At 42.1% G+C, this 25,099-nt stretch overlaps 1 protein-coding gene across 15 annotated transcripts in view; it reads right to left on the bottom strand.

Annotated features, from left to right (window-relative positions):
- Positions 1-25,099, bottom strand: part of LOC140476045 (LIM and calponin homology domains-containing protein 1-like) — a 363,907-nt gene that overhangs the window by 137,127 nt on the left and 201,681 nt on the right. For all 15 annotated transcript variants that reach the window (XM_072568059.1, XM_072568013.1, XM_072567993.1 and 12 more), the window contains exon 4: positions 9,232-9,338. In XM_072568059.1, the coding sequence (XP_072424160.1) occupies positions 9,232-9,338 (107 nt within the window). The remainder of the gene's footprint in view (positions 1-9,231; positions 9,339-25,099) is intronic.

Here is a 25,099-nt window from a genome sequence, read left to right as displayed (position 1 = left end):
AGGGTGGTGGTGGAGGGTTGCTTTTCAGACTGGAGGCCTGTGACCAGTGGAGTGCCACAAGGATTGGTGCTGGGTCCTGTACTTTTTATCATTTACATAAATGATTTGGATGCGAGCATAAGAGGTACAGTTAGTAAGTTTGCAGATGACCCCAAAATTGGAGGGGTAGTGGACAGCCAAGAGGGTTACCTCAGATTACAACAGGACCCGGACCAGATGGGCCAATGGGCTGAGAAGTGGCAGATGGAGTTTAATTCAGATAAATGCGAGGTGCTGCATTTTGGGAAAGCAAATCTTAGCAGGACTTATACACTTAATGGTAAGGTCCCAGGGAGTGTTTCTGAACAAAAAGACCTTGGAGTGCAGGTTCATACCTCCTTGAAAGTGGAGTCGCAGGTAGATAGGATAGTGAAGTAGGCGTTTGGTATGCTTTCCTTTATTGGTCAGAGTACAGAGTACAGGAGTTGGGAGGTCATGTTGTGGCTGTACAGTACATTGGTTAGGCCACTGTTGGAATATTGCGTGCAATTCTGGTCTCCTTCCTATCGATAAAATGTTGTGAAACTTGAAAGGGTTCAGAAAAGATTTACAAGGATGTTGCCAGGGTTGGAGGATTTGAGCTGTAGAGAGAGGCTGAAGAGGCTGGGGCTGTGTTCCCTGGAGCGTCGGAGACTGAGGGATGACCTTATAGAGGTTTACAAAATTATGAGGGGCATGGATAGGATGAATAGACAAAGACTTTTCCCTGGGATCGGGGAGTCCAGAACTAGAGGGCATAGGTTTAGGATGAGAGGGAAAGATATAAAAGAGACCTAAGGGGCAACGTTTTCATGCAGAGGGTGGTACATGTATGGAATGAGCTGCCAGAGGATGTGGTGGAGGCTGGTACAATTGCAACATTTAAGAGGCATTTGGATAGGTATATGACTAGGAAGGATTTGAAGGGATATGGGCTGGGTGCTGGCAGGTGGGACTAGATTAGGTTGGGATATCTGGTTGGCGTGGACAGGTTGGACCGAAGGGTCTGTTTCCATGCTGTACACCTCTATGACTCTATGACTCTAAATGCATAAAGGTGGATAAATCCCCAGGACCTGATCAGGTGTACCTCAAAACTCTGTGGGAAGCTAGGGCAGTGATTGCTGGTCCCCTTGCTGAGATGTTTGTATCATCAATAGCCACAGGTGAGGAGCCAGAAGACTGGAGGTTGGCTAATGTGGTGGTGACACTATTTAAGAAAATTGGTAAGGACAAGCTAGGAACTATAGACTGGTGAGCCTGACACCAGTGGTGGACAAGTTGTTGGCGGGAATCCTGAGGGACAGGATTTACATGTGTTTGGAAAAGCAAGGACTGACTAGAGATAGTCAGCATGGTTTTGTGCGTGGGAAATCATGTCTCACAAACTTGATTGTATTGTTTGAAGAAGTAACGAAGCGGATTGAGGAAGGCAGAGCAGTGGATGTAATCTCTATGGACTTTAGTATGACGTTCAACAAGGTTCCTCATGGTTGGCTGGTTAGCAAGGTTAGATCACATCGGATATAGGGAGAACTAGCCATTCAGATACAGAATTAAATTGGAGGAAGGCCAAGGGAGAAGGAGATAAGAGACACCGGGTGGTGGAGAAGGGTTGTTTTTCAGACTGGAGGCCTGTGACGTGGTGTGCTACAAGCTTTGGGGCTGTTTCCACTGCTTTTTGTCATTTATTTAAATGATTTGGAGGTGAACATAGGAGGTATGCTTAGTAAATTTTCAGATGGAGGCATAGTAGACAGCAAAGAAGGTTACCTCAGAGTAAAACGAGATCTTGATCAGATGGGCCAAGAAGTGGCAGATGGAATTTAATTTAGATAAATGTGAGGGGTTTCATTTTGGAAAGGCAAATAAGGGCAGGACTTATACACTGAATGGTAAGGTCCTGGGGAGTGTTGCTGAACAAAGAGACCGTAGAGTGCAGGTTCATAGTTCCTTGAATGTGGATTCACAGGTAGGCAGGATAGTGAAGAAGGCGTTTGGTGTGCTTTCCTTTATTGGTCAGTGCATTGAGTACAGGAGTTGGGAGGTCATGTTGCAGCTGTATACAACATTTGTTAGGCCACTATTGGAATGCTGCATGCAATTCTGGTCTTCCTGCTATCGGAAGGATAGTATGAGACTTGAAAGGGTTCACAAAAGATTTACAGGATATTGCCAGGATTGGAGGACTTGAGCCAAAGGGAGAGGCTGAATAGGCTGAGGGGTGATCTTTCAGAAGGTTTATAAAACCATGAGATGCACAGGTAGGGTAAATGGACAGGGTTTTTTCTCCAAGAGGGTAGTGAAGTCCAAAACTAGGGGGTATGGATATAGGGTGAGAGGGGAAAGATTTAAAAGAGACCCAAGGGGCAGCCTTTTCACACAGAGGGTAGTGCATATATAGAATGAGCTGCCAGAGGAAATGGTGGAGTCTGGTACAATTACAGCATTTAAAAATCATTTGGATGTATATAATGAATAGGAAGGGTTTGGAGGGATATTGGCCAAATGCTAGCAAATATGACTAGATTCATTTCGAACATCTGGTCGGCATTGACAAGTTAGACAAGAGGATGTGTTTCCATGCTGTATGGCTCTATGACTTCATGGATAGTTGTTTAAAGAAGAAATATCATTGAGAATCAAATAACTATATTTTAGAAAAAAAATCTAAACTATTGTGCTGTCAATAGTTTTCATCCAATATTTTGTACAGTGATGGTCATAACAGGTTCATAATCTTGAACAAAATAGATTTAGTAGACTCTAGAAATAAAGTCACTGTATGTCCTTTGTTTATTGTGCACTAAACAAAATTCAGACGGGAGAGGGGAGAGCTAAAATTTTAATAAAACTGTAAGATTTAATGTAAGTATGCTGGAGATAGAACTTTTGGTTATGAATATAAATAATTTCAAAAAGATATTCACAGCATAGAAAGTGGTCAGGTTAATTATTCCCTTTCACCTACCAGGATTTAAATATGGAATTTGATCCTTCGTGTGATAATTATAGGATAAATATCGGAAAGTATTCTTTGCCACAAGGAGTGACCAACAGCTTGAACAGATTATAAGAAAGGGTTGATAGAAGCCAGAATACAAGACTCATTCAAAAAACAGATGCACAAAGTAGAAAATGGCCAAGATGGTACTTGGAAAGAATAATGAAATGGATTCAAGGGCCATTCCATGCAAACCTATCCTGCAAAATTATACTCATGTAATGTAAATGAAGTTATGTTCATTTCACCAGTGTATTCAAAGCAAAACACTTGTCTGAACTGCAGTCTACTTACTCACTTATACGGTTGACAATGTGTAAAACGTTTTTTTAATTTAAGGGTGGTTTCATGGTGGTATTTTCTCAAATATAAATAATAAAAATAGTAACTCACAAATAACATTAGTGAAAAATATTGCCTGCAGCACACAGTCATATCCGCTAAACTGGCCAAACAAATTTGGTGTTTTATTTCAATTAATTCAGTGAGAACAACAGAAATCATGAAATAAGCTCCAGATGTCTGGCAATTCACAATTGCCTATGTTTTTGGAGGCTATGATTATCTGTCGGGTTCTGTATTGGTATGCACAAACTTACAAGCTAAATGATATAGATTCCAAATTGGTGCACGCATTAACATGCTCAGCGTGAATGTTTGCTGGAAGTACATAGTTGCTATTTTGACATTTATATCGTGTCAATCATGACCACAGGTTATCAAATCTCTTCACAGCTAATGAAGTACTTTTGCAAAATAGCAAACAAAACAGCCAATTTTCTCACAGCAATGTTCCACATGACCAGATAATCCATTCATGTGGTATTGGTTAAGAGATAAATATTGCCCAGGACACTGATCTTTTGAAATGCTACTATGGGATATTGCACATTCACTTCTAACCTGATATCAGGCACAGAAAAGATGTGAGTGCGAGAGACTAAAATGGTCCAGTCACACTTGGTCATTGGAGAGTCCGTAAAGTGGAAGATTCTGTCACAACAGTCCCATTTGAGGCTGGGAAACAACAATTTCAGAGTTTTGTGAATAAAGTTAAAAATCTCTGCAATCAAGTGAAAACAAACTTTAAATTTTCCGCACAAAGACCGGCAACAGGAGGCACATAGGAGCAGGAGGAGGTCATTCTGAACATCATGCCTGCTTTAGTGTCATGGTCAATTAAATACTACAATGCCTTTTATCCATACTAATTCATTATACCATCAAAAAAATGATCAACTTCTATTTTAAATATACTCAAAAACTGAGCTTTTACAGATCTTTGGGGCAAAGAATCCCAAACGTTTACCATACTTCGAGTAAAACAATTTTTCCTCAGCTTGGTCCTAAATGGCATTGCTCTCATTTTTAAATTGTGCCCCCTGGTTCGAGACTCCACAACGAGGTGAAACATCTTTCCTGTCTATCCCTTTCAATATTTTGTCAGTTGAGAATGAGAGGTGATCTCATTCTTCGAAACTCTAGAGGATACAGACCCAGTTTTCCCAATCTCTCTTCATAGGTCAGTCCTGCAATCCTGGGATCAAGTGAATCTTTGTTGCACTCCTTCTGTGGTAAGAATATATTTCCTGAAGCAGTACGACCAAAACGGCACACACAATTCCAGGTGCTGTCTAAATCAGGCTCCTATACAACTAATGTAAAAACTTAACACAAATTCACTTGCAATAAAAGCTAACATTCCACGAGCCTTCCTAATAGCTTGCTGCACTTTCACGTTAGCCCTCAGTTACGTATCGACAAGGACACCTAAGTCTTTTTGTAAGTCTACACGTTCCAACTTCTCACCATCGAAGGAATCTTATCGCACATCTGTTCTTCCTACCAGAATGGATAATGTCATATTTTTCGACATTAATCCCAGAAATCACATAATATCCTGGCAGTAGTGAGTACTTCCACTGCAGGCAAAGACAAGACAGCACAAGATTGTTGCCATAGAGACATTTATAAAGGTGAGCAGCAGATAATTGTGTGAAAAAAAAAGCACTTGAGTGGAGAGAGTGAGAAACCCTCCCTGAAACTCTTCGGAACACTCTGATGTTTGGTATAGTTCCTCCTTTTGTCTGGCAATGCATTTTTTTTGCAGTTATTGTTTTTGTATTTATTCAATCCTTGTCATATTTATTTCAGTCAAAAGATTAATGATTTTGGAGAAAGCTATCCAAATTGTGCTGCAAGCAAAAACCAGGAGGAAACTCAGAAAAATCCTGCGAGGAGAATGACAACGATGACAGCAACAGAACGTATCCAGTTTTAAAGAGTATAAAAAAACCTACAGATACAAAGACCAGCAAACACAAAAGGTAAACCCACCAGACGTATAATGATCCACTGAGAAAGCACATTGATGCTCAAACTCCATTATCCATGGGTTGTCAGGAAAGTTTGGTTTTTAATCAAAGTACATGGGGTTCCCAATTCCTTGCCTGATATACCCAAGCTAATAGAAAATGCTGACCAGGTATCTGTACTTAATAAAAACTACAATTTATTACAAACAAATAATCATAGGTAAACAACTAACAAGTGTATAACACTGCTGGATGAAACTCTAATTGTCCTTTTAAAATCATTACACATACATTGAAATAAATGTTAATGTTATGTTATGAGTGGAGGAAAATACACTGGGGAATTACAGTTCAATAGAACCAGTCCTCAGGCTTTGAAGTGGTCATCCTTTCTTTTCTGAAGACCTTCTATTCTCTGATCGCCTTCCTTTCAGATTCTCAGTTCTTTGCTGAGGGCCCATGGGATTTATACATTACTTTCACAATCACTGGTTAGAGGGAATAGAACTGTTCCAGTCTTGAGTTCCTTTGATGCAAGGGTATAAAGACAGTCTCTGTTTTACCAAGCCCTGAACACACCAAATACCCAATTTGTTCACCTATCCATGAGCCAATTGGAAAGTTGTCGTCAGACTGGTGATTTCCAGGGTCCATAACTGACCACAGTCGCACAAAGCTAACAGCAATCTGTTGCCGGCCGAATCTCACCTTGCACACAGACCTTGGTACCATTCCGCCTTACCTCTCTGTACCACATTGTTTGCAAAGGAACAGTATAAATATAACTCACAATAAGTTCCTGTAAGCTGCTCTTAAAAATGCAGCAATTCCTTCCCCAATACTTGGATTTAAAACACATTTTATTTCCTATTTTGTTAGAAAATCAGAAATGCAAAACAAAATGATGCTGTCTTTATCGGTGTGATGCTGTGGAAGGAAAAAGCTGCACATGCACAGTCAACCCCAGGTGTGACAAAAGAAACATTCCCTCTGTAAACCGGAGGTTACTTCCAGAAGAGCTGTAGAAGTCCAATGCAATTTCAAAGCAAGAAAAATATTGGTGGTTACACACTGAAGAAGCTCAGTATGGTACAACCATCACCATTGGAAAAGATCCCAGAGGCATTCCTAGGGGAATCTGGTGATGCAACTGACTGGAGTTTGACAGAACTTGTTTATGTCAATGGACATCTGATAGATTGAAAGATTGATCAAGGAGTTACTGTCATTGTCTTATCTGATCAAGTACATTGACTGAATAAGCAGAAGGAGAAAGTAAGGATTGTAGGTGCTGGAGATCAGAGTAGAGAGTGTGATGCTGGAAAAGCACAGCAGTTCAGGCAGCGTCTGAGGAGCAGGAGAGTCGACATTTCAGGCGTAAGCCTTTCATGAGGAAGGGCCGGATGAAGGGCTTATGCCTGAAATCTTGACTCTCCTGCTTCTCGGATGCTGTTTGACCAGCTGTGCTTTTCCAGCATCACACTTTTTGACTGAATAAATAGGTGTTACAGCATACAGGGACAGGACTACACTCTTCAGGTGGAATAACAGTCAACATTAAAGATACATCACAAGTAACACTAACACAGAGAATTTGAAAAAGTAAACAAAGGTACACACAATCAACGTTTATCATTCTTAAGCCAGTCTGCATTCGTAACTTGACTTTAATATCCTAGTTCCAAGGGAATAACTCATTCACAAACTATTGTCATTTTATTGGTCAATGGGCAGCTGGTGGATTCACAGTGGAACTCAAAAACGAGAAAAAATCTGTTGAAATTACTGATGAGGCTGAAGAATCTTTCCTCATACTGTTAACAGGAAGAAAGGCTAACTGTTCAGGAGTTGCAGTAGTGATAATAGAAATGGAAGCCATTAAAGAACATTGAGATAAAAATCCACAAAATTGCCAAAATAAACAAATATTAAAAGGAACAGGAATGAGCAGTACAAACCACTTGAGCCCATTGGTGAATTTTTACTGAAGTCGTTCATAGAGCAGAACAGTCCATTGGACAAATCTAAACAGCAGAATGACTTGGATGTCAGATAATGAACCTGACAAAGTTGAGACCAATGTTTCAATCCTTTGTCTTTCAAGGAAGAATTGGCAGTGCCAGTGACAAAGATAGTGCTAAGTAAGTAGAAATCCTCCAGTACCATGAATGAGTTCCTAGAAAGACATCCATTGAGGTTGAATGAGTGAGTCCAAGTTACTTGACAAGTTGAAATAAAGGTCTTACAAGTGACAACACAAATATCAGCTGATTAAAGTAAAGGTTTCCTGATACTAATAGGAGACGAGCTGCTTTAGATTCCTTGGAAGCCAGACCAATATCCATGGATTCAGCATGCTGTCCAAAAGAAGAAATTGCCTGGACTGAAAATTCAGGAGACTGCGAAGAAGAACGTACATGTTACAACAGAGCAGCCATCTTCCATAATGGCCACTCATTAGATTAAGGCTCCTCATATGATGTAATGGGGAATTTTTGAGTTAGCAGGGTAGAACTCTTCTGCAGTGGGAATGCTGGAGATTACATTTTCTGCAGATAAGGTAATGAACTAATTATGGAGTTCAGTAGGAACATTATTTTTGTGAAGCTCATCCAAGATATGAAAAGGTCCTCCAGCACAGAAATACTTTACAGATGACTTGTATCAAGGTCAAAGTCCTCACGTCAATGACTCAAATCTTTCAGTTCTGAAAAGAATGCATTCTGGAAGAATTATGAAGTCTCCACATCATGTGAATTTGTTAACTCAGAACTTCAGTGAGATGGAGTGTTAAGTACCAGATTGCATAAACTACAGGCAAATGGAGAAATGTTGTATAAGGTAATGGTTCTGAAACAGCTAAAGTTGAAGACTACATTCTGCTCCACCCAATCTAAATGATGCCATACAGTCTTCTAGGGAGGATCAAGGGGAGTAGCTTGAGATCCTGAGAGGGTCAGATGCCATCCCTGGCTTTTGATTAGCTAATTGGATATAATTAGCCAGTGCAAGTTACAGTTGTTGCTATCATATAATAAAGTATATTCTATTCTCGCTCTTGGTTCTGAAACACTGATCATGCCAGTCTCTCCCAAAATCAACTCCCAACTTATGAACAGCAGTTAATACTTAATGATGGTTCAGTTTGGCCCCCTGATATGGTCAGTAAATAAAAAGCTGAAAAAAGCACAGCAGGTCAATCTGCAAAGAAGGGGAAAAAAATCGACATTTCCGATTGGAACTTTTCTTGAGGACTGGGGTAGGAGAAAGGAAGGAGGTGGGGCTGGGGGAAAGGTGGGTGGGATGGCAATAGGTGGATGTAGGTAAGAGGTGACTGTGATTGGTCAGTGGGAGAGGGGGAGCGAATAGCTGGGACGGAAGATGAACAAATTGTGTCAGGTTAAGGGAGCGGGATGAAGGAGGAGGGCTGGGCCTGGGATGGGGTTGGTGGTGGGGAGGGAAATCAGGCTTGATCTGCTGTGCTTTTCCAAGTTATAATCTTTATCCGCTCTGACTCTCCAGCATCTGCAGTCCTAGTAAATAAAAAGGCATAACGTACTGCAAAGAGAACAGATCCTGTTACATACAGGCTGAGGATCAACAGGTCTAGAAGGGAAAATCTGGACACTTCAGCTCCATACAAGATTGGAGTTATGTGTTTGCAACTAAAATTGATTGTTTTAAAATGTGCTCTCATCAGGAATGCACTTACAAAGCGATTTTTAAGCACAGTACTTCTAATCGTATTTACATAATAGAATACATGAATCAAATTAATCATTGGGAAAATTCTATAAATTCAAAGAAACTAAACTTTAACATCCTTCCTCAATTTTCATAATCTATTTTTCATGAATTTTTTAAAAACCTATCACTTGTTCTTTTCTTACTTACTTGATTGTGGCTCTATTGGTCATATCTTGAAGATCACCTGGATCAAAAAGCTGCGATCCCTTAAGTCCAAGCTCTTCACACGCTCTCAAAAATAATGTAATATTGTCCTGTTAAAGATATAAACCCAATTATGTTATCAGAATCCACACAGCGTCTTTGACAGCATCAGTAATTTCCATGGCTTTTCCTCACAACAAATTGCTTAAGTCTTACACCCAGTCTGTTATTCTACAGCCATCCTGCTTCATTTCAGCTCAAATGAAAAGAATCAAATCATATTTTATCCTGCAGATCAATGATCTGATACATATTCAAACTATTTCATAGAAGAAAATAATTAAATGCAATTCCTTGCAAACATTTAATTTTAAAAAGCTGTGAAATAAATCTGAGTCAAATTTGCCACTTGATTTGGTTAAGCAAACATTGCAGTCAATCAATGCCATTAAATAAATGTAAAACTTCCTGTAATTTACATCAGCCAAAGAGTTAAAACTGTCAGAAGTGAATCATGAATTTATATTTATGCCAATAGAAACAACACATGTTTCATTGGAAAAGTGCAAAAGTGATATAGAGATATTTTTATTGAGTTGGAAAGGTCTTCTGTTGGGGCCAGCAACATTGACACGAACTCATAATAATCCCCCTAATTATAATAACTATGTACAATCTTAGGGGAAAACATAGATAACATGCTGTACAAATAATTGCTCTGTCCATTTGCCTGGTACTCTTATAGCATTTCATGATGTGGAGAGAGAGCTGGTGTTGGACTGGGGTGGACAAAGTTAAAAATCTCACGACACCAGGTTATAGTCCAACAGGTTCATTTGGAAGCACTAGCTTTCGGAGTGCTGCTCCTTCATCAGGTGGTTGTGGAGGTTAAGATCATGCTCACAGAATTTAAAGCTAAAAGAGTCCAGGTTTATGGAGATGTGATATAGTAAATAGTCTTTTATAATGGGATATACTGGTTTCTGTTCTTTTAAATTACAAAGAGGTTCTGGGACATATCCTTCTCAAGATAGCTCAGCCCTTTAAACAATACGTGCAAAGTCTGTCCCGATACTATGTCAGACTGACAAACCCTCTAAAGGTTTTACAGAGTTTTACTTGGATTCATGCAGTTTTTGAGCAAAATAGAATGTAATTCTGCAAAAGCAAATTCACCCCATAAGCTTATGTGTGCATGCATGTAGGAGCAGCAGATTGAGTCTGCAGGGGCGCAAGGGCAGGAGTGTACAAGTGCGAGTATCGTGCAGTGGGGTCACTTGTACTGTGACATGAACCCAAGATCCTGGTTGAGGCTATCCTCATGGGTACTGAACTTTGCTGTCAGCCTCTGCTTAGCCACTCTGCGTTTTTGCTTGTCCCAAAGTCTGCCTTGGAGGACGGTCACCTCAAGCTCCGACGTCGAATGTCCCAGACCACTGAAATGTTCCCCAACTGGTAGGGAACACTCCTGCCTGGTGATTGGACACTGCACAATATTCATCCGTTGTCATAGTCTCACCAAATTTACCGTGCCTCAGGGCATCCTTGCCTGTAATGTATGACATACACTACATTGGCCGCATGAGTACACTCTGTGGACATGGTGGGAGGTGTCCCCACATGTAATGGTGTTACTTGTGTTGATACTCTAACATGTCTTGCAGCGGCTGCTGTGGCAGCATTGTACAGTGTTGTTGTTCTGAAGGCAGGGCAATTTGCTGCGAACGATGATCTGTTTGAGGTTTGGTGGTTGTTTAAAGGTGAGAAGGGGAGGTGTGGGGAAGGTCATGGCGAGGTGCTCATCCTCATTGATCCATGTGTTGCAGGCTGCGAAGAACATGGCGTAGTCGCTTGGCTCCTGGGAAGTACTGGACAACGAAGGGTACCCTGTCAGGTATAGCCTGTGTCTGTCTCCTGAGGAGGTCATTACAGTTTCTCACTGTGGCATGTCGGAACTGGTGGTCAATGAGTTGAGCATCGTACCCTGTTCTTGTGAGGGGCACCCTTGAGCACTTTCAAGTGTCCGTCAAGTTCCTCCTCATCTGAACAGATCCTGTGTATGTGTAGGTCTTGTCTGTAGGGGATGGTTGTTTTAATACGTTTTGGGTGGAAGCTAGGGAAATGTAGCATCATGAGGTTATCGTTGGGTTTGTGGTAGAGTCAGGTGCTGAGGAGTCCATCCTTGATGGAGATGTACATGTCCAACAATGAGACAGATACTAAGGAGTAGTCTACGGTAAGTCTGATGGTGGGATGAAACTCACTGATATCACTGTACAGTTGTTTCAGTGACTCCTCACCATGGGTCCAGAGGAAGAAAATGTTGTCACTATACTTGGTGTATAGTGTTGGTTGGTGGTCCTGCATCAAGGAGAAGTCTTGTTCAAACTTGTGCATGAAGATGTTGGCATATTGGGGTGCAAATTTGGTCTCCATGACTGTTCTGTGTGTCTGAATAAAGAACTGGTTTGTCAAAACATGAAAACGTGGTTGAGGATAAAGCGGGTGAGCTGTAGCACAGTGCTCAGACATTCACAATTGTTGGTATTGAGTACTGAGACTGTTGCCGTGATGGAATCATTGTGGGGGATGCTGGTGTAGAGTACTAACACGTCCATTGTGATGAGAAATGTTCCTGCTTCGACTGGTCCATGGGTGATGAGTTTCTGTAAGAAATCTGTAGTGTCGCGACAGAAGCTGGGGGTTCCCAGTACAATGGGTTTCAAGATACCTTTGACATAGCCAAAGAGGGTCCCATTGCCTGGTACAATGGGACATCCTGGTTTGTTGGCTTTGCATATCTTCAGAAGGCAGTAGAAGACACCTCTGCAAGAAATACATGGGATGAGGGCACAAAGGGAACTCTGAAGGACTGGATCGAAAGTCCTGATCAATGTTTCCAATTCATGGGTGTGCTCTTTGGTCGGATCAGCTGGTAGTTGCCTGTAGTGATCCTGGTTGTTCAGTTGTCAGGCCACTTCCTTGCAGTAGTCTGCTCTGTTCTGAATGATGATGACTCCTTCCTTATCTGCTGGTTTGATGACAATGTTGCAATTGGTTTTGAGAGCATGGATGGCATCACGTTGTGATTGGGTGATGTTTTGCTCTACCTTGTGGGTGTGGCTGATGAATCTGGCATTCACATATTTCCTTTGGCTATAAATTTTGTGAGCATGATCTTAACCTCCACAACAACCTGATGAAGGAGCAGTGCTCTGAAAGCTACTGCTTTCAAATAAACCTGTTAGACTATAACCTGGTGTTGTGATTTTTAGCATGTCATTGCAGTGTTTTAGCATTTTAATTCAATGTTAAAACACAAGTGTACAAATTGGAAATATGTCTTGATAAAGAAAGGAAGAAACATAATCACAGAATTACAGAATCCCTAGTATGGAAGCAGGCCATTTGGTGACCCTCCAAATAGCATCTCACCTAATCCCACTTCTCCTACCCTACCCCTGCAACCTTGTATTTTCCATGGCTAATCCTCCTAATCTGCCTATCCCTGGACACTATGGACAGTTTAGCATGGCCAATTCACCTAACCTGCACATCTTTGGACTGTGGGAGGCAACTGGAGCACCCAGGGAAAATGTTGGAGAAACTGGGTTCAATTTTGAACAAGACTAATGCCAGACTTGAAATGTTTTCAGATGACACTAAGATTGGTGGAATAGCAGATAGTGAAGGGGACTGTCAGAGAATGCAGCAGAATGCAGATAGATTGAAGAGTTGGGCAGAAAAATGGCAGATGGAGTTCAATCCAGGCAAATGCATTTTGGAAGATCCAATTCAAGAGCAAACTGTACCTTCCTTCATCGGACAGGGTATTGAGTACCAGAGTTGGCAGGTCACATTACAGTTGTATAGGACTTTGGCTCGGCCATATTTGGAATACTGCTTACAGTTCTGGTCGCTACATTACCAAAAGGATGAGGATGCTTTGGACAGGGTGCAGAGGAGGTATGGAGAGCGCAAGCTATGAAGAGAGGTTGACTATATTAGGAGTATTTTCATTAGAGAAACGGAGGTTGAGGGGGAACCTGATTATGGCCTACAAAATCATGAGGGGTATAGACAGGATGGATAGCAAGAAGCTTCCCCCCACCACCCTGCCCCATAGTGGGGGACTCAATTACTAGGGGTCATGAGTTCAAGGTGGAAGGGGAAAAGTTTAAGGGAAATATGTGTGGAAAGTTCTTTACACAGAGAGTGGTGGTGCCTGGGGAACACATTGCCATCGGAGGTGGTAGAGGCAGGCACGATAGCACCATTTAAGATGTATCTAGGCAGAGGGAAACAGATCCTTAGAAAATAGTAGGCATATTTATATAGAGGATCTGGATTGGTGTAGGATTAGAGGGCTGAAGAACCTGTTCCTGTGCTGTAATTTTGTTTGTTCTCTGTTCTTTGTTAACTTTTTCTCACTCTCCATCGATGCTCCAGATGTGCAGAGTTTCTCCAGCAAACTATTTGTTTCAGATTTCTAACATCTGCAGTACTTTTCCTTTACAGAAATTAATAACTTGAATTGCAACTGCTTGCAATAGCTGTGCAACTATTAACTAATTGGCATATTATTTTGACAGTGAAAGGAAAAGAAAATCTGACAGACTGCAAAACCAAATTTGCTTTCATCATTTTGGTTCCTGTAATAACGTAGAGATACTTTCTTGACACTGATGAAAGTCTGTGCCACACTATTAAAGCAATGTCAAAGACAGGATTCCTGTCAGTAGTTAAAGTGAATGCTAAAAGAGGCACACGTTTAACCAGTGCCACTTCAGCCTCAAAGTGTCCAGCTACCAACCTAGCCTTGGCCCTCGGGTCCCATCTGGGGGACATTTTCCACCTGTGTGACAAAGCAAGTTGACTCTATCCTCAACTTTCAAAAATACTCCAAATCTTTCCAGCTCTGTAATTTGGTTTCGTGTCTTTTAACATGCTAGTTTTCACTCTACTGTCTGCCACTAACACTTTCCCATCATGAGAACCAAAACTCTCTGTACACATTCTAATCATTTAACACTAGCACAGACTCGAGGATTTCTCATTTGAACTTCTTCAGCCTTTTAGATAACCTCACAAGCACAACAATATATTCTTCCATGGACAGATTGCCCATTTTATTACATTTACCAAATATTGACCACATCTTGTAGGTTTCCAAAAATTCTTTATTTTTGTAAATTCATTCAACAAATCAGATTGGAATTTTTAATTATTCTCCGGTCAGGTGTGAACATGCAGATCTGAAAATACACCTGGCTGAATTTTTGGCAAAGTCCAAGTTGTGTCAGGAATGTTTTGACGGGATTTCAGTCAAGATACCCGGTACATTTTCTTACCGAACTCACCTCATTGATTCCTCCCTACCCTACCTCAATGACATCTGTCACATCTGCTTCCAGCCCCACCTTACCAAGCAACATTCCTCACTTGGTGAATATCCTGGAGTTCATCAGCAGCCCTTGAAGTGATACCATATTTGAAAAGCCATTCTGCCCCCGGAGAAGCATTGTCAGTGCAGGACTGCCCTGTGTAGCTATTAACATTTATCCCAGACGTTTTAGACAGGGAGAAATCATCATAGCACTTTGTAGCAGAGACTTGGAGGTACTTGTTCGATGGGGTGGTGCAGAGCTAATCTTGTTTCCCAGGACCAGCAGAGGAGGCCATAACACCAGGTTGGTTGTCATTCGGGATAAAATAGTCTCAGATGCCTGGAGGACACACTTCAAAATGGGAAAAAGGCAAGTGACTTTCTGCATTCTATCATCTTCTCTCTGATACCTCACACTTACTCTTTCTCTGCTCCTATGATCACCTCCCACCAAGGGTTCACACTCTATCATTTTACACCATTGCCCGCAACATCATTCCCACTTGCACCTGACACACCCCAACCACCAAGACCACTAAGCCTGTATGCCTTCTTGCAACATACTCATTCACTCAGGACACCTTCACAGCTGCACCAACATTAACAGCCATGTCACAAACTTTTGTTTCCCCTTAATACCTACCTGTCTCTCATTCCAGGAGAAAAGCATCCCCCAGTGGAGCTGAACAAGCCAAGACAGCTGGTGGGCTGCCTGACATTCTGCTTCTTACCCTGTAGATAAAGACCTCTGACTGCCCCAATTGGCTGACTGCTCATGCCTAAGCATGTCGTATTGGAAGCTGCCCTGACTTCCTGTACCAGGATCCTCTTAGCAAACGTTACACCCTTCTCTCAACTGACACCTGCTGACAATCATGACAAGCTTTTGTGTCAGTACTAAGTGGCAATGTAAGCTAAAAATAATAGGAGTCTGATATCTGTGTCTGAGAGGGTTAAGCTTACAAAGGCAATGCAAAGGGAGGGATGCTGTGAGCACACAGATAAACTGACAGTGAGTGAGGAAGTATTATGACAGCGAGCCAAGAATCCAGAGAGGCAGCCTAGTCCAGGCCGGGAGCCGGGTGCGTGTCCCTGAGTGTTGTCTCATTGCTGTGACATTACAATGATAGTTGCTGGTGCAGCCTGAGGTGCAGCATAGAGAAGTACAGGAACATCCTGTAAATGGACCAGAGAGTTCTTAAAGGCTGTCACATTCAGATGCCAATGTCCATGGAAATGGGCTGCATGTGGCTAGTATGCCCATGGATCATGCCCGAGATCTTCCAACACAAAGATCCATCAGAGTAAACAGTGAGCTGACTTGGCCAGGTGGACACTGACTTCCATTATGTGCTGTCTTGACATCTTGTTTATTGCAGCTGTTATGATACAAAGCTGAATGAGGCAAGGTGGACAATGAATAAGATATTTAACAAGCAATAATCCACTTAATTGACTACTCACTGCTGCCACATGAAAAACTCACACCACTTTCCCAAAAACAAGGTGGGCATCACCAGACTTCTAATCTGATTCAGCTAAAAATCTTGCCATCGCTCACACCCCGACAAGGTTCCACCCTTTATTTCTCCAATTTTACACCTTCCTGGTAAGGATAAAGCCAAAGCTTGCTGCTGCTTCTCAGACAGAGATGTGGCCCACATCTCCATCTCACTCTTCCATTGTTCACGTGACTCCAATAGAGAACCACAATTCATGGACCTTCAGTGAGAGAGACTTTTCACTTTAAAAAGCCACCAGGAGTCAGAAACAGGAATTACCTTCTGCTTTGTTTATCTTCCTATCTGAAGAGATTGGGATTAATCCTCTGCTACCCTGTTTCATATACTGACATCCACATGTTGAATTAGGCCAAAGACTTTGAAACTTACAAAAGCTTTATTGTAAATCTGTGGTGTAGTACAAACATCAGTTTTCACTTTTCCCATCTGGAACCTATTCATGGCCAGAATTCAACACCCCACTGGGAAATGAAACGCAGCCTTTTTTCATTAAAAAAATCTTTATGCAAAATAAACCCAATAGCCCACTCACCAAACTAACAAATCACCAAGTTACAAACACTCACCGGAGCCAGTGCAACAAAACTCAAAACAGGAACTCAGCACTATTCTTATGAAACAAACCCATCACCAAATTTATGAAATACCCAATTAACAACTGCCACCCAGCAGAGACAGTAGACCTCAGTATTTCTGTTAAGAAGAAATGTTATACCTCTGGAGAAGGTGAGACTTGAACATATGTCATTCAGCTCAGGAGGTAGGGACACTACCACTGCACTATAAAAGCCCTCCAGATTGTACTTTTCAGATATTTTTAATCAATTTGGTAAAATATGCTAGGAGAAAGTGAGGACTGCAGATACTGGAGATCAGAGCTGAAAAATGTGTTGCTGGAAAAGCGCAGCAGGTCAGGCAGTATTCAAGGAGCAGGAGAATCAGCATAAGCCCTTCTTCAGGAATAAGGAGAGTGTGCCAAGCAGGCTAAGATAAAAGGTAGGGAGGAGGGACTTGGGGGAAGGGAGTTGGGAATGCGATAGGAGGAAGGAGGTTAAGGTGAGGGTGATAGGCTGGAGAGGGGGTGGGGGCGGAGAGGTCAGGAAGAAGATTGCAGGTCAAGAAGGCGGTGCTGAGTCCGAGGGCTGGGACTGAGATAAGGTGGGGGGAGGGGATTCCTGACCTCTCTGCCCCCATCCCCTCTCCGGCCTATCACCCTCACCCTCACTTCCTTCCACCTAACGCATTCCCAACACCCCTCCCCCCTACCTTTTGTCTTAGCCTGCTTGGCACACCCTCCTCATTCCTGAAGAAGGGTTTATGCCCCGAAACGTCGATTCTCCTGCTCCTTGGATGCTGCCTGACCTGCTGCGCTTTTCCAGCAACACATTTTTCAGCTTTGGTAAAATATGCTGCTGATGTTCCTGAAACAAGTGGGATTTGAACCTTAATCAGGGGTAAGTATACTGCCACTGTGCCATAAGAACCTTGATTAAAAACAAAGTCTCAGTTGGAAGACTGCATAAAGGTTGAACCTATAATTGTGGCATTTTATGTACCATACTCTCACCATCTGAGTTAAACATCTGCTGAACACAGTTATTTTTAATACCCATAAGGGTTATCACACACAACTCAGCCACGTCCCCACCAGCAAATCACAGTGACGTTTTTTTTAGTGACCCACTACCAGAAATCACCAGTAAATAGCCAATTAAATGTTTTCAAGCAGATCCTATTACGGGCAATGGGAACCGTCAAACGTGAAGGGGGATGAGAGGAAAGAGCCAAAAACAAAATGGAGTTGGAGAACACAGCTCTTTAAGCCCCTAATCAGCCTGTTCAGAGATGTTATCACACACTTCTGGAGCAGGTGGGACCTTATCCCAGGCCAGGAGTAGGGACACTACCACAAGAGGGTCCCAAATGCAGGTGTCGAACATGTGGCTTGAACATACAATCTTGAGATTAAGAGGCTTATGTTCTACTGACTGAGCAAGCCAGGTGCAGGATATAAATGTCCAATGAGTCTCATATGCTTTCAATCACCTCAAGAGTTCATCTGTTTGATCTCTCACAGGAGTTGTGTTTCTTACACGTAGCTCACAACAGGAAGACAAACTGAGATGAGTGCACCTCGTGCTTCAGTTGAAGAGGAATCAGTAGAGGGTGAGCCAGCCAAGTCAGACATCCAAGAATGCTGCTAACAAGGGGAGGAATGAGGTACTGCGTGCTGATGGGATGATAATTTGCAAATGGCAAAACAGCAACCTCAGAGGTGGCTGAAGATGTCTGGGGCTTCCATCTCTCACCTATGTCATCTCTTTCAAAAAGACCTCCACCCTCAAGCATTGTGAGGCAATCCAATGTTGTTAGCTTTAAACATCACTACAGTACCGACCATCAACACCAGCAGGTCTTTCCAGGGCTCCATTTCATCAGGGCAGTGCCATTAGCCTGTTCACAAGATCCAATAAATAGGTGTGACTCATTGCAGATCATGAGAGCCAGGCAGTCAGAGGTGTAGGGCTTATAGCCATCACTGGATTTCCACAGGTACCAGGAGACATTAATTACAAACATAATTTCATGAGGTCTGACAGTGACAGCAGGTAGCCACAGAAGAGCTGGCTCATGATAACTGTGCAGATCCCTCAAAGCTCAGCTGAGCAGAGGTACAATGTCACCCATGTTTCAACAACACAACAACTCTCTGGACACACGAACATGAAACAAGAAAGGTGCAGCTAGAGTGAATTCAGTGTGCTATGTTGTCTTCTTCTCTGATTAATGACTTTGTGGATGGAATTCTAATGGGTGGGTGTGATCCCCCATGTCCCCAGTGATCTTGGAGGGTGGGGGTTGACCTCTGATAAGAACAGAGGCCTCTTAAAGGAGGTAACATGTCACTCTCACCCCCCCCCCCCCCACACTTTGGCCAGTAGTGAAAGCTATCCGATTTCACATTTGGCATAGTCCTCTCCCACCGCAGGTTCATTCCACAGTGATGGGAGGAAATCTTTAAGTGGCTTTTGAGGGCCTCAGTTGGCCAATGGGTGGGCAGGCCTCCAAGCCCTACTGGTGATTTCACAGTAAGGGGCAGAAGGGAGGTGCTGGCATGGAGACCAGGGCATGGTGCCCAAATTCATGACCAACAAACACCCCTCCTCCATCCCAAACTGACCATTCTTTCCCCAGGAGCTCCATGCCATCCCGTCCCATGGCTTTGAAGTTATCATTGTGTTCTCATTACTGATAGACATTGCTTATCAGTGAATCAATTGGAGCCACTTCAAGACTCAAACTGAGAGCAGTTAATGTATTCAACGGTATATTTAACCAGTCAGTGCACAGTTGGTATAAAGCGGCAAAATAAAATTACAAACCAAGAAACTGAAGTAAAAATCTCCTGAACTCCCCACATCTTTTCAGATACTTATTCATTCCTCTGAGTCTTGACTTAGTCCCAGAGACAGCCAATAAAAATACCCAATCTAGACATTGGTTTATCTAACTACAGTTCTGTAAAATTACTAGGTAGCCAGGGGAAAGTGTCTCACCTACTAATCTAATGTTCCTCACCAGTAGACCACTGATAAACAAAAGTAACAATTGGTGCAGTCCCTCTTTTGCACATAAACACTGTTATAATTGAGTTGTTTCAGCACAATCTTTCAACTGAAGCCCATAAGAATACAGAAGACTTCAAACACAAAGAGTTATGCATCATAGCTATCACCAGGGGCTGCGAGTGAGGGTGTTCAGGTTCAACATTTCCCCACTTCAGGCTTAAAGAGGCTGTGTTATACAGCCGTTATTGTGCAAGCTGAGAAGTATATCTTGTGTGGAGTCTCAGTGGTCCTGCTTTCGCAATGAATGATCATATTGTGTGTGCTGCAGCTAGGTGGAGCCCAATGTCTTTAGATAAACAGTGCACAGCTGCCAATGTTTGGCTGAGGCTGGAGCTAAGGTTTGGCTCCCAGACACAAGGAGGAAAATAACTCCGCTGCCAAGAAATTTCATTCCTGTACACTGTTTGACCCCGACTGAAAAACAAAACCGACTTCTCCCTTTGTTTGCTTTGAGGTACTTGTCCCATTCATGCCATAACCTAACAGCCTTTTAATAATCAAGACTTTATAATATTTACTTCACAATAAAAGTAATTTTTTAAAATTAAAAATGAATACAAAATCCACGGAAACCATGAACTTGTTTACTGAAAAGTTATCCAAAATATAATGGGACATTTTTTTGTTTTGATCTCCAGTATTAGCTTTTGGAGATTGCAACTGTACAATTTGGCAATGAATATTCTAAGTATCAAGATGAGCAAAATGATCCCATTATTTAAAACAAACTGATTAATGCCTCCTTTAAAATAACACAGACTGTAATTTGACACAAACAACATTCAGATGTCAGCAAGACCAACAGCAATTTCTAACCAAGTCATTCTCGACAATAGTTTACTCAATTTTTTATGGTCTGTAGTCCTTGGTGTCAGCATAATCCTGGCCTTGATGTTTAACGTTAACATTAATGTTGGAGATCACCGTGCTATCCTAGTCACTGCCAGGATTGATGAGCTGCCAGCCAACTTCTGTGGACAGGGCTTTTCCCCCAGTGAGGACCTAAATCCCACTTTGCCCTTGTTAATGCTGCAAATAATATGTTATTTCTGTGGGGTGGACTTTGTTTTTGACCAACCTGTTATTTGGACAGGGTGGTAGGGACAGCAAGTAACCTGATAAGAACCGGACAGCATCCCCAAGTTACTGGTTCAGTACAATGGCCTAGTGGTGTTATCACTAGACTACTGATCCAGAAACTCAGCTAATGGTCTGGGGATGTAGGTTCAAGTTCTACCACAGCAGATGGTGGAATTTGAGTACAATAAAGGGTCTAGTGATGACCATAAACCATTTTCGATGGCTAGGGAAAAGCCCATTTGATTCAGTCATGTCCTTAGGGAAGGAAACGTGGTCTAGCCTATACGTGACTCCAGATCTGCAGCAATATATACCCTTGAGTTTAGAAAACTGAGAGGGGATCTGATTGAAACGTATAGGATTATGAAAGGATAGGACACTCTGGCAGGAGGAAACATATTTCCGCTGATGGGGGAGTGCAGAACCAGAGGACACAACTTAAAAATACGGGGTAGACCATTTAGGACAGAGATGAGGAGAAACTACTTCACCCAGAGAGTGGTGGCTGTGTGGAATGCTCTGCCCCAGAGGGCAGTGGAGGCCCAGTCTCTGGATTCATTTAAGAAAGAATTGGATAGAGCTCTTAAAGATAGTGGAGTCAAGGGTTATGGAGATAAGGCAGGAACAGGATACTGATTGGGAATGATCAGCCATGATCATATTGAATGGCGGTGCAGGCTCGAAGGGCTGAATGGCCTACTCCTGCATCTATTGTCTATTGTCTATTGTCTATTGTCAATGTGATTGACTCATAAGAACATAAGAACTAGGAGCTTGAGCAGGAGTAGGCCGTCCGGCCCTTCAAGCCTGCTCCACCACTCAATAAGATCATGGCTAATATTTTCATGGACTCAGCTCCACTCACCCACATTTTCACCATATCCCTTTATGCTTTTATTTTTCAAAAATGTATCTACCTAAGCTTTAAAAGCGATTACTGAAGTAGCGTCAACTACTTTCCTGGGCAAGGAATTCCATAGATTAACAACCCTCTGGGTGAAGAAGCTGTTTCTCAGTTCAGTTCTAAATCTGCTCCTTCTAATCTTCAGGCCATGCCCTCGTGTCCTTGTTTCCAACTGCCTGTGGACACATTCTATCTCTTTCTATTTTAATGATTCCCTTCATAATTTAATGTTTCTGTAAGATCCCCCCTCATTCTTCTGAATTCCACACTTCTCCTCAAGCCAACCCACTGAACTCCGGAATCAACCTGGTGAAATTTCTCTGCACCCCTTCCTGTGCCAGTACATCCTTTTTCAAGTAAGGGGACCAAAATTATATACAGTACTCTAGATGTGCCCTCACCAGCACCTTGTACAGCTGTAACATTACCTCCCTGCTTTTAAACTCAATCCCTTTAGCAATGAAGGACAAAATTCCATTTGCCTTCCTAATTACTTGCTGTACCTGCAGACCAACCCTTTGTAATTCATGCAAAAGGACACCCAGGTCCCTCTGCAAATCAGCATGCTGCAACTTTTTACCATTCAAGTTATAATCTATTTTGCTCTTACTCCTACCAAAATGTAAGACTTCACATTTACTAACATTGTATTCCATCTGCCAGACCTTTGTCCTGTCACTCAACGTATCTATGATCCTCTGCAAAGTTTCATAGTCCTCTGCATACTTTGCTCTGCCACTCATCTTGGTGTCATCAACAAATTTTGACACTGTACACGTAGTCCCCATCTCCAAATCATCTATATATATATTGGAAATAATTGTGGTCCCAACACCAATCCCTGAGGCACACCACTAGTCACTGATTGGCAGCCAGAATAGCAGTCATTTAACCCCACTTTTTGTTTTCTGTCAGTCAACCAATCCTCTATCCACGCTCATACTCTATCTCTTACACCATGCATCCTCATCTTATGCAGCAACCTCATGTGTGCCATCTTGTCAAAGGCCTTTTGGAAATCTAGGTACACCACATCCACTGGATCCCTGTTGGCCATCTTGCTTGAAATGTCTTCATAGAATTCCAAATGATTTATGGAACATGACCTGCCCTTCATGAACCCATGCTGCATCTGTACAATGGGACAATTTATTTTGCGATGCCCTGCTATTTCTTCCTTGATAATTGATTCAAGCATCTTCCCCATTGCAGAGGTTAAGCTCACTGGTCTATAATTCCCCATCTTTTGTCCACTTCCTTTTTTGAATAGTGGCATCACATTTGCTATTTTCCAATCTGCTGGGACTGCCCCACAATCCAGTGAATTTTAGAAAATTACCGCCAGTCCACCTGCTCTTTGTCCTGTCATCTCTTTTAGTATCTTGGGATGCATTCCATCAGGATCAGAAGACTTATCTATCCTTAGCTCCACTAGATTATCCAACACCAGCTCTTCTGTAATAATTTTTTCCAGGTCCCCACCGACCTTCACTCTTCGTCACTTACTGGCACGTTATTAGTATCTTCTAGGAGAAAGTGAGGACTGCAGATGCTGGAGATCAGAGCTGAAAATGTGTTGCTGGAAAAGCGCAGCAGGCCAGGCAGCATCCAAGGAGCAGGAGAATCGACGTTTCGGGCATGAGCCCTTCTTCAGGAATCAGGAATGTTACTAGTATCCTCCACTGTGAAGACTGATGCAAAATACCTGTTCAATGCCTCAGCCATGTCATCATATCCCATAACTAATTGCCCCTTCTCATCCTCTAAAGGACCAACATTTACTTTAGGCACTCTTCTTTGTTTTATATATTTATACAAACTTTTGTTCTCTGTCTTTATATTCTATGCTAGTTTTTTTTCATCTATCTAACTTTTCTTTATACATCATTTTGTGATTTTCTGTTGACCTTTAAAGTTTCCTCAATCTTCTAGATTCCTGCTGTTTTTGGCCACTTTGTATGCCTTCTCTTTCACTTTGAAAGCCTGCCTTATTTCCTTAGACACCTATGGCAGATTACCCCTCCTCTTACAGTCCTTCCTTCTCACCGGAATATACTTTTCCTAAGCACTTTGAAATATTCCTTTGAAAGTCCTCCACTGCTTGTCAACGGTCACACCATAAAGCCTCTGTTTCCAATCTACTTTAGTGGGTTCTCCCTCATTCTATCATAGTCACCCTTATTCAAGCACAGGACCCTGGTATTGGATTTTATCTTCACACTATCCAGCTGTGTTTTAGATTTAACCATACTGTGATCATTCCTTCCAAGAGGATCCCTGACTGAGGTCATTAATTATTCCTGTCTCATCACACAGGACCAGATCTAGGATAGCTTGCTTCCTTATTGGTTTCATTACATACTGTTCAAGAAAACTATCCCGCATACACTCAACAAACTCCTCCTCAAGGCTACCCTGACTGAACTGTTTTGACCAATCTACATGCAGATTAAAATCCCCCATGATAATAACTACCATTTTTACGGGAATTAATTATTTCCTTGCTTATTGCCTGCCCCAATGTGATGTTATTATTTGGTGGCCTATAGACTACACCTATCAGTGACATTTTCTTCTTGAAATTCCTAATTTCCACCCAAATGGATTCTGCCTAATGCTCCATAGGACTTACATCAGCTCTCAGCACCAACCTGATGTCGTCCTTGAATATCAGAGCTACACAACCACCCTTGCGTTCCTGTCCGTTCTTCCGAATAGTCTAGTACCACTGGATATTTAATTCTCAGTCATGACCATTTTGCAACCATGTCTCCGTGATGGCTACCAAATCAGATTTGTTCACAATGATTTGTGCTGTTAACTCATCAACCTTGTTACGAATACTATGAGCATTCAGGTAAAGTGCCTTTATGCTGGCTTTCTTACCATCATGATTCACAACATCTATAATATCTCCTGAGTTATCCTTCATGTTTGCTTCTTTCATAGTCTGTGGGCAATAAGTGCTGACATAGTCAGGCACCAACATCCTGAGCGCTATAAATGTTAGAGACACTGCCCTTTTGATAAGACTTTAAATCCATGTGCCTGCTCAAATGGACATAAAAGATTATTACAGCAAGAACAATGAAATTCTTCCTAACTCCCAGGCAGCATTCTTGCTTCCACAGAAAGATCATTCATTCATTGGCTGTTATGGAACTTTGTGTGTTTTACAGACAGATTTGTTCCCTTTGTTGGAAAGTGTATAACAAGGGGGCATAATCTCAGAGTAAGAGGTTATCCATTTAAAATGAAGATGAGGAGGATCTTTGTTCTCAGTGAAGGTGGTAAATCTGCGGAATTCTTTCTTGCAAATGGCCATTGAGGCTGGGTCATTAAGAATATT

The sequence above is a fragment of the Chiloscyllium punctatum genome, chromosome 1, assembly GCF_047496795.1.
Source record: "Chiloscyllium punctatum isolate Juve2018m chromosome 1, sChiPun1.3, whole genome shotgun sequence".
NCBI lineage: Eukaryota > Metazoa > Chordata > Chondrichthyes > Orectolobiformes > Hemiscylliidae > Chiloscyllium > Chiloscyllium punctatum.
This window is presented reverse-complemented; position numbering and strand designations above follow the sequence as displayed.